Source organism: Gekko japonicus, unplaced genomic scaffold (genome assembly GCF_001447785.1).
Source record: "Gekko japonicus isolate JY-2015 unplaced genomic scaffold, Gekko_japonicus_V1.1 scaffold918, whole genome shotgun sequence".
NCBI classification, from domain to species: domain Eukaryota; kingdom Metazoa; phylum Chordata; class Lepidosauria; order Squamata; family Gekkonidae; genus Gekko; species Gekko japonicus.
In genome coordinates, this window is record NW_015165263.1 from 1 (window position 1) to 10,952 (window position 10,952).

At 44.7% G+C, this 10,952-nt stretch overlaps 1 protein-coding gene across 1 annotated transcript in view; it reads left to right on the plus strand.

The window, feature by feature from the left end:
- The first annotated feature begins 505 nt into the window (after positions 1-505).
- Positions 506-10,952, plus strand: part of PTPRT (protein tyrosine phosphatase, receptor type T) — a 604,328-nt gene continuing 593,881 nt past the window's right edge. The window contains exons 1-2 of the mRNA XM_015410192.1: positions 506-539; positions 1,221-1,492. Of these exons, the coding sequence (XP_015265678.1) occupies positions 506-539; positions 1,221-1,492 (306 nt within the window). The remainder of the gene's footprint in view (positions 540-1,220; positions 1,493-10,952) is intronic.

The window sequence follows — 10,952 nt, forward strand, 5'->3', positions numbered from 1 at the left end:
ATTTCCTGGAGAAGTTGGCATAACACTACGGCACAGCTAACTTGTGTATGATATGTCAGTGTTACAAATTCCACAGCCATGTTACATTGGAAAAAAATGTTTTCATTAGCCAGAGCCTCAGATATTGCATAGTCAACTCTGTTGCTCTGAAGTGTTGTCCAAAACCAGAAGTTATATGGTATGCCACAGAGGTATGTTGCCAATGCTTGTGAAGCTAGAGAAATGAATTCTGTACTAATGGTGGAGAGATGCTAGTGCATTTGCATTATCCTTGGTAGTTCTGGAGTCTTAGGTTTGCTAGCCTTGGATGGAACTTCTGGTATCTTCAAGGTATGTTCTGTCAGCTTTCCCAGTTTCAGCAAGGGCATACACAGCAGATGTCCTGTCCCTGCAATACTAAGAGAGAGCTGCTACAGTGGTGGCTGGAACATAAGTTTACCAGATGGCCTCAGTATGATGTGATCATGGGATGGGATTCCTGGCCTTAGCTGTGGGCACTAGGAAGATGGCGATGGAACTGCCAATATCAGCAGGGGCTGGTAATGAATCAGCATCTGTGCCCTTGCACAGTGTTGATGGCAGCATCCTATGCCACAATTGCAGCTCCAAGCACCTGTGGATAAGACCTGAGATTCTCCTCATATCTCCATTGTCTAGTAGTACTGGTTGTTTGGTTTTGCTGCCATGGCTGCCATCCACTGAAGGAAGTTCTGTATGGGCAAATGGGCTTGCTCTGCGCTAACTCAGCAGTGTAGCCCATTGATCTGAAAATGCTATAAAGGTAGCCAGCTTCACGAGACGTAAACATATATACAATGTGGCCCTGACCACTGGATGAGAGGTTAGTACAACAAACAAGAAATGTGTATGCTTTTCATGCTTGGTGTGAATATTTTACTGTCACTCTTTATGTGAAATTTAGGGAAGAAAAATTGAAAATAGTAATAAATAACTATGGTGGAGGCGGTGGGTGAAAAATTATTTTGTAACTCCTATAATTTTGATGTCTTGTCTCATTCAAACAAGTGCCAGAAGAAAATAATAGGCTTGAGTTCTTTGTGATGAATACCTGTTTTGTTTTCTGACTTGTGTGCAGGTTGCTGAGAATTATTGGCTCTTCATTATAGCCCAGCTTTTTTGTGGGAGGCTTGGGGAGAGAGAGTAACCGCTGACTTATTTTCTCTCTTGTCCTCCCCTCTTGTTTTCCCTCTTTTCTCCAGGCTCCTTCATGATGGTGAACAGCTCTGGGAGGGCATCTGGGCAAAAGGCTCACTTGCTTTTACCAACCCTGAAGGAAAACGATACCCACTGCATAGACTTCCATTACTATCTCTCTAGCCGTGACCGCTCCAGCCCTGGATCACTGAACGTTTATGTTAAGGTGAATGGTGGACCTCAGGGCAACCCTATCTGGAATGTCTCTGGGATTGTTACAGAAGGTTGGGTGAAGGCAGAACTTGCTATCAGCACATTCTGGCCACACTTTTATCAGGTGTGTTCTCCTATTTTATATAAAAGGGAAAACAAAGTTCTATTGTTATGTTTTGGATGTTCGGAAAGAATCACTTCTCTGTTTTTGCTAGGTGTTACAGAAAACTGTCCATGAGGGCTGCTTTCACACATGTTAGGTAATGCACTTTCAATGCACTTTAGTAATTCTTTGCAACTGGATTTTCCTGTTGCATGTAGGAAAACCCAGTGGCAAACAAGTGCACTGAGTGCGCTATTCAAAATCCTTTGAAAGCAGCCTATGAATGCCAGCACTATTGGTTTAAAATAAAAACCGAATAGAAGCAGTCAGAGTTGCATTTGTTGTTTCTGCTGCAAAAGATGGGTGCAATTAAAATTAGCAGCTTGTACTTCAGATTGCATACAAGTCAGGGATGTTGGATCCTGTGGGGAAAAATATTATGGAGGGAGCTGGCATACCAGATCTTCCTTTCCAAGCACTTCTCCCAGGAGCCTCCTTCATGCTATAGGGGAAAAAAATCCTGCTGCATGTTGAGGACCTTCATAAACAAAATATATCCCAGCATGAAGGGCTGTAGTGAGCAGACGGATTCTGGCAGAATTTCCCCATCTTCCCTGCTGGCAGAGATCTTTTTCTATATCCAATAAATGAAATGACCCCTTGGATTACACTTGTAGAATTTATCCAAGCAATACTGAACTTCTTTCAGTTCCATACTGTTGGCACAAGTGGTATTTGGACACATTTGAGGTGATGCTTTGGAATACTGGCCACATTTACATGCCCACAGAGCCCTTAAATGCAGCTAGTATTCCAAAGCTTCACCTCAAAACCCAGAGATAAGAATATTCACAGCATATGTACAAAAAGGGTTTCTCAGGTTCCTCTGTAGTGGGTTGGAATATATTTGCTTGTATGGGAAAATTAAAGTTGAGCAATCCAGAGGCCCTTTGATGGTGGCACATACTTAGATGCACAGAGTTAGAGATGCCAAATTCACAGGGAGTCTTCATCAGACTCTCCTCCACCTGCCCTCCAAGTATGGCAAAGATTGGATTTGGGATGTCTGAGTTATAGCCTCCCAAAGCAGGTGCTCCCAGAAAAGCTTAGCTCTAGCCTTCCCTTGGGAGCTGTGGTGGCTCAAGTGGTTAAGACACTGAACTGCAGGCTGTGGAAGGTCAGTAGTTCAGCAGTTCGAGACCCACGTTGCTGCATGACAGACTGAACTCCTGTCTCTAGTTCCAGCTCCTGCCAACCTAGCAGTTCGAAAGCAAGAAATTGCAAGTGGGAAGGTAACAGTGTTCCGTGCGCCTTGGTGTTTAGTCATGCCGGCCACATGACCACGGAAACGTCTTCCGACAGTGCTGGCTCTTCGGCTTAGAAATGGAGATGAGCACCGCAACCCTAGAGTCGGACTCAACTGGCTTTCGAGCAAGGGAACCTTTACCTTTTAGCCTTCCCTTAAATCAGCCATGCAGCAAGCAATTCATCCTAACTCACTCTCATATGCTCTCTCTTCCTGCTGCAAAGTGAAAGCAGCTGAGTCAGGGTGTGGTTATATATGCAATCTGCTCCCACAGAGCAGAATGGGAGCTCCGTGGTTGGCTTCCAGAGCTGCCATTCAAGCTATGAACAACTGCTATGGGTATTTCTAGGGTTCTCCGTAAGTCCACCCCTATCATTGCCTAGGAATTGATTGAATTGGCACCAGGCTGTCTGGAGAACGAACTGCTCTACTTAACCAAATGAACCTCCATGGAAAAAAGGCAGTTCATTTTTGGATTTGGGAATCACACGACCAAACAAACCAATTCGAAATAAACTACAAACTGGCCTGGTTTGTGCTTGATCTGTGGTTCATTTCTTGGTTTGTGCCCATCCCTATTGCACACTCTTGAAGGAACTGCTGTAGGGCAGAAGAAGTGTCTGCCTTCAGCATAAATCCTTCTCCTTTATGTTTGGAGATGTGAACTGTGGCTTGGCTATCCTGAGGTACTTTTGGCACTCTCAAGAGAAGGTTAAAATGTTAATGGAAATAAAAGGACAGGTTACCTTCCTAAGAGCTGACATGGTGAAATTAATTTTACATCGTCAATTATTTATGAAGTGTATTTTATTAACATGGCTTAATATCATGAGAGGTGCTGTTTAGCATGCCAGAGTTAACCATTAAAAACTAGGTACAGCAAATACTGGCATTGCATGATTATTAATTTGTGCAACCTGTTCCCCTTGCAGAATTGATTGGCAGTGCAATCCTAAACAAAGTTATACTCCTCCAAGCCCATTCATGTTAATGGACTTGGGCAGTTATAGCTCTGCTTGGGATTGCAGTGATAGCAAATAGATTTTAGTGTCTTCTCTCTGTCTAAAAGTAGTACAAGTTATCCGGCCTAGCTAACATGACCATGCCCCTGTAAACCCTGCTTGTTAAATGTACCAATAAAATGTCATTAATACAAGATTAATAAACAGAAATAGGGCTGTCAGGTCTCCCAGGGGAGTGGGGGGCGGGTTGCCTGCTCAAGAGGCCCCTGACCCACTGGCCCAGATCCAGCCAACAGGGGGAACCCCGCCCCCAAAGTGCCTGGATCGGGCAGACATGCCCGGCGCGATGATGTCACCCAGAGGTGATGTGATCACATGGGGCATGTCGCCGGGGGGACGCTCTAGCATTCAGCCTGAAAACTCTATGGTATGAATGTCCTCCCCCCCCCTCAATCGTTAAGAGACCTGGCAAGCCTAAACAGAAATTTTTAAAAAGGTTCAGATGTTTCTCTTCTACAGACAGCATGCTTCCTTATGGCCACCCAAGTTCACCTTTTTCATTCTTTCTGCAGTTTTTCTATCAGTTTTTGCATTGTCCAAACTGAATGTCAGAGTAATGACTCAGGCATGCTGAGACCTCCCAAAGGATAACTAATGCTGCAGATTATATAAATCGCCTGCAACAACTTAATACTAACAGTAATATATTTAAAATCTTGCCTAAATTGAAAGAAATATTATGCATTAGATCAATTTTTTAATTAAGCATATGCATATGAGATGGAAATGAGTAATTCATTCATTTTATTTCTGTTTATTAATCCTTTATGTATAATTACATTTTACTGTTACATTGAAAGGTTGCTTAAATAAATGAAGAAAAGGGACACATTTCTTTTTTAAAAAACCTGAACGGGCTTAATTTACTTTTTTTTAAAAATCCCAATGTTCATCAGTATGATTATTTATAAATGCATCACCTCTGAATTACTACATAAAAAAATAAACCTTTTCACTACATTAATTGGCAAATATGATTTATCCTATACTGTAAAAATGGAGGGGGGGAAAACAAAATAAAACATTATGCATTTTTGAGAGTTGCTGTAGTGACTTGATTGGTGTTTCAGCCCCAGCGAAATTGTTTTCTGTGATCCCTTCCTGGATGATCTTTTCAGGAGAAAAAAATCAGATGTTTCTCTATAATATTAAATGAGAGGCTGCAGCTCAGTGGTAGAGCATCTGCTTTGCATGCAAAAGGTCCCAGGCTCAAATTCTGACATCTCCCGTTAAAAAGATTCAAGAAGTAGATGTTGGGAAAGATCTCAGCCTGATATTCTTGACAGCTACTGCCAGTCAGAGTGGACAATGCTGTCCTTGATAGGCCACTGGTATGACTGTCTATAAGGCAGCTTCATGTGTTCGTGCTGTGTTTGGTGAAATTCACAGTTTGGTAGTATGATATCACAATGTGAATTGCTTCACCCCTGCCAGTTCTACCCAGTGATGTTTAAAGAAGCAAGGAAGTTTACTGTGTGATGTGACATCCCCACACAGTAACTTTCATGAGATGTTATGGGGCTGGGGGAGGAAGAGGAGAAATCAACACTGGGAAGGCATTTTCAGCAGCAGCAATCCCTAGTTTTACTCTCATTCAGGTGTTTTTGGGAGACACTTACTACATCCCCATGATGAAGACTATGGGTACGAACAGGGGTCATTTCGTAGAAAAAGAGCTAGGGGGACTCATTAGCATAACTCATTAGCATATGCTACACCCCCTGACATCACCGGAAGTGTGTCCTCCCCACAGCCGGCGGCGACCTCCAGCGGGCACCAGCAGGGAGCTCCAGGCCCCGCCCTCCCGCACCTCACCCGGGGGGATGGCGTCCCCCCGCGTCCCCCCCAAATGACCCCTGGGTACGAAAGATGCAACAATTTGAACTTAAGCTGAGCTTTATCGTCTGAAATGCCTTTGTTACTCATCTTGGCGATACTGTCTGAGTATGTTAAATGTAATTTTTCTTTAGGCTTGCTTAGGATAGCTAGAAATATGCTTGTTTAGAACCTGTAGCTGGGAAAAGAGCAGGGTGAACAAAAAGTTTGGAACAAAGAAAAAGTATATAAACTGTAATTATGCACATAGTACAAAATGTTAGTATATGATTTAATAAAGCAATCTGAAGTGCTAGAATATAATTTAAAAATAACAGTCCTGTCATTCAGCATGTAAGTACCCAATCCCAATATAAAGACAAATGTCCATCTACATGAATAAAGATTTAAAAATACATATTGTCTCCATATGCAAGGACCAATACTAAGCACTTTTCAGTACTTGGCCTTCCTCAGTGGTATAGGTCAAACTGAGCACTCCATCAATTTAACAGTAACATGCAGAAAACTGACCATACACAGAATGGACCTGAAATGAAGAGGGGGGGGGGAATGAAAAATAACAGAACAGAATAACTATTACATGGGAAATTGCCTTTTGGAATATGCAAGCAGGCTCAGGGCGGGTAACAATATAGGTTAACAACCGTAAAAGCATTTAACATAAAAACTAAGACAAGTTTAAAATGAACAGGTAATAGCAACGCTGGCAACAAGACAGAGAATTCAAATGCCTCCTGCAGCTGACAGTCTTCTAGCAGGGTCAGTTTGGATGAAACACAGGGACAAAGACTGTGTACATGAGAGGCTGGAGTTGATTGGACGTCTGCTGCCTCAACCAAAGGTCTGATGGAACAGCTCCATTTTGCAGGCCCTGCAGAACTGTAATAGATACCGCAGTGCCCTGATCTCAGGTGGGAGCAGGTTCCACCAGGCTGGGGCAAAAGCAGAAAAGGCCCTGGCCCTGGTTGAGGCTAAGCAGAAGTCTTTCAGGCCCGGGACTACCAGGAGATGTTGGTCTGCAGAGTGCAAGGCTCTATGAGGCACATACAGGGAGAGATAGTCCCGTAGATATGGTGGTCCTTGGCCGCATAGGATTTTGAAGGCCATAACCTTGAACTGGATCCAGTATTCAATTGGTAGGCAGTACAACTGGTGCAGCACCAGCTGAATGCATGCCTACACAGATGCCACTGTCAGCATGCATGCCACGGCATTCTGTACTAGCTGTAATTTCCAGGTCAGATTCAAGGGCAGCCTCAAAAGGGGTCATTTCGTAGAAAAAGAGGTGCAGGAGCTCATTAGCATAACTCATTAGCATAACTTATTTGCATATGCCACACCCCCTGGCATCACCGGAAGTGTGTCAGAAGGCAACACCCACTGCTCAGGCTCCACTGGACTGTTTTGGATTGCTAGCTATGTGGGGGGGGGGGATGCTCAGATGTGCCCTAGCAGAGGAGAGAGAGCTTGTACCTGAATAAAACTTGGTCTTAAGCTCCTGGACTGTTTTGGATTGCTATCTATGGGGGGGTGGGGGACGCACTGATTCAGAGGAGGGAGAGCTTTTACTTGAAGGCGGCCCAGGGTGGGGCTCTGCAACTTACCTGGCTGCTTCTTGCTCCTCGTGGCCCGACTGAGGGCTGCTGGGAGCAGGGGGCGGGGCTTGTTGCATGTGCCCGCCCCCTGGGCTCCTTACTGCCGGAGCTCTGCTCCTGTGTGCTCCCACAGGAAATGACCCCTGGCCTCACATAAAGTGAGTTACAGTAATCCAGCCTGGAAGTGACCATTGCATGGATCACAGTAACTAAGTCCTGGGAGGTGAGATAGGGAACCAGTTGCCTGACCAGCTAAAGATGACCTGGGCCTCTGTAGAAAGTGAGCCATCCAGGATCATCTCCAAGTGCCTCATCCTTGCTGCTGGTGCCAACAGTGCCCCAGCAAGGGTTGGGAGTCAGATTCCTGATCCCAGGTGCCCATGACTCAGGTTCAGGATCTTCATCATTGCTGGATTTCATTTCAGCTGGCTCTGTTGTAATCATCCAGCCATGGGCCCCAATGCCCTGTCCAAAACATCTGGGGCAGAGTCTGTTCATCAGTCCATCAACAGATATAGCTGGGTGTCATCAGGATACTGGTGACAGCCCAGCCCAAGCCCCCGGACCAACTAGGCCAGGGGGCACATATAGATATTAAGCAGCATCATAGATAGGATATAGCACACTGCATTCCAGTGGGTATTGCAGAGACGGCCTCTCTCCAAGCACCACCCTGTGTCCCTGACCATGGAGGAAAGAGAAAAGCCAATGTAAACCAGTCCCCTGTATACCAGGGTTGGCAAGGCGGTAGGTCAGAAGGTCATAATCGACCATGTCGAATGCTGCCATTAGATCAAGAAGCAAGAAGAAGATATTTGATTTATACCCCACCCATCACTTGGAGTCTCAGAGCGGCTTACAAACTCCTTTCCCTTCCCCTCCCCACAACAGATACCCTGTGAGGTAGGTGGGGCTGAGAGAGCTCTTTCAAGAAACTGCCCTTTCAAGGGACAGCTCTGACAGAACTATGGCTTGCCCAAGGTCATACAGCAGCTGCAAGTGGAGGAGTGGGGACTCAAGCCCAGTTGTCCCAGATTAGAGTCCGCACACTTAACCTCTACACCAAACTGGCAACCGCAGTGCCAACTCGCCTCAGTCCAGGTGTCTCCGGAGATCATTTTGAGGGCTGTCAATGAGGTCTCTGTCCCATGGCCAGAGTGGAAGCCAGACTGGAATGGGTCTAGGATAAAGGTGTCATCAAAGATGGCGTGAAGCTGCTCAGCTATCACTCTCTCAACCACCTTGTCCAGGAATGGTAGGTTTGATATTGGGTGATAGTTGATGGCCTCGGAGAGTCAGCTATGCCAGTCCTCCACTAGCTCATCCAATTACTCACCAGGAGGCATTCGATCCCTCAGAGCATTCTGGAACCTGCTAGGGTCAATTAGACCATTAGTCTCAGCAGGCTCACCACCTAAACAGGGAGGGTTAGAAGTCTGCGGCCAGGCCTTCAGGGCGAAATGACCTGACCATGGTACTGCTTCTGCAGTTACCAGATCCCCATTTATCCCCACACCAAAAATAATATCCAGTGTGTGGCCCACTTTGTGTGGAGGAGTCAATATAAACTGGGAGAGTCCCAGTGCCACCATGGACAACCCTAGGTCCCTGTCCTGAGAGGAAGCCACATAATCAACATGGACATTGAAGTCCCCCAGAACTAATAGCTTGGAGTATCCCAGTGACCTGCTCAGTACAGCTTCTAACAATCCTGGCAGGGTATCTGCTGGTGTGTTAGGCAGTTGGTGCACTAGTCAGATAGCCAAATGCTTCCCAGCTTCCTGCACTAGGCCAACCAATTTAATGCCAGCAATTTCGGGGGCAGGGAGCACCCTGAAAGAGAAAAACTTCCAGATAAGCAACGTCACTCCCCCCTTGCCCATTAGTCCGGGACTGATGGAGGACTGAGAATCCGGGGGAGGGGGGCTGGTTCAGGGCAACAGTTAGCTGTAAATACTGAAGAAAAATATTATCAAAAGGGGGGGGGGAGACAGAGAGAGACTACCATATACTGTTTAACAGAGAGTGTGGGGTATAACTATTTTGATCAGTAAATCATTAATAATTTTAATGTAATCATATCAGATCATGTATGATAAAAAGACTTGCAATGTGAATTGGCAACCAAAATACAGATTGAGATAAATATTTTTACTCAGCTTGAACATTAGATAATTTTTTTTGAAATGGCTATATAGTAGTACTTGACCCTATAGATATATTTGTGCTCTCAAGCCACAACAGACTTATGGCAACTCCAGCAGGCGGCTTTCACGGCAACTAAGAAGTAGAGGTGGTTTGCCATTACTTTCCTCTGCAGAGTTTTCCTTGGTGGTCTCCCATCCAAGTGCTTAGCTTCTGAGATCTGATGAGGCTGGGCTGTACCATGATGCCTTCCCTCCTCTTGACCCCATAGGAAAAGTAATATTTATTTATGTAGTTATTGTCATGTCTCCTAGATTCTAATCCAGTTACTGCAACACACTGGTATCGATGGAAATATTGCCACTGTCCTGATAATAAAGATTTAAACAAAACAAAACAAAAAAAACATGGGCAGCCAGCTTGTTTTTAAATGGTCCATGATATTCAGATATATTTTGTGTCCTAAAATTCATTTGTTTAATGGATATCATAGAATCATAGAGTTGGAAGGGACTTCCAAGGTCATCTAGTCCAACCCCCTGCACAATGCAGGAAATTCACAAATACCTCCCCCTCCACACCTGCAGTGACTGCTGTTCCACACCCACGAGATGACAAAAAACCTCCAGGATCCCCGCTCAAACTAGCCTGGAGAAAAATTCCTTCCTGACCCCAACGTGGCAATCAGCATTTCCCTGGGCGTGTAGGAAAGGGCCACAAGAACTAGGCACTGAGGCAACCCTTCCTGCCCTCACTCACATAATTTGCCTAAGTTCACAGAATCAGCATTGCCATCAGATGGCCATCTAGCCTCTGTATGAAAACCTCCAAAAAAGGAGAGCCCACGACCTCCCGAGGAAGCCTGTTCCACTGAGGAACCGCTATCACTGTTAGGAAGTTTTCCTAATGTTTAGCCAAAAACTCTTCTGATTTAATTTACCATGTTGCCAATAAATTCTGTGACTTGAAATTGTTGCTGCAAGAGTGGCAAATGCAGGAAATAAAATAAAAATAAGGATGTTGTATTAACTTTTATAGTGAGCTGCTTTCACGTACTCTGAATAATGCACTTTCAGTCAACATTCAATGCACCTTAGCAATCATTTGCAAGTGGATCGTGCCGTTTCACACAATAAAATCCATTTGCAAAGTGCACCAGAAGTGGATTGGAAGTGTGTTATTCCATGTATGTGAAAGCATGTTAAATCTGGTCTCCCTTTTGTCACATGAGGTTCCCCTCCCCCTTTGAGGGATGCCAACCTGATATGGGTACCTTTGGTTCAGTGAATTTATTAGGGATGCTGCAAATTTTGCCATGAACACATTCAGTAGTTGAACTTACTGCGTTTGAAGGTGTTGATCAGATGTGATGTGATTTCTGGTCTGTTCAGTTCATGCTGAACTGCCACAAATGCCTAGTGAACTGCTTTGCATTGCATTTTTGCACAACTACTTATGTGCAAGGATGCTGCCAATTCAAACTAATTGGTGCCCATTAACATCATTAAGGACAACTTAGTTAAATACTGAATGGTAGGATTTTGTTGAAACTCATATGATCTGTGAATGATCTA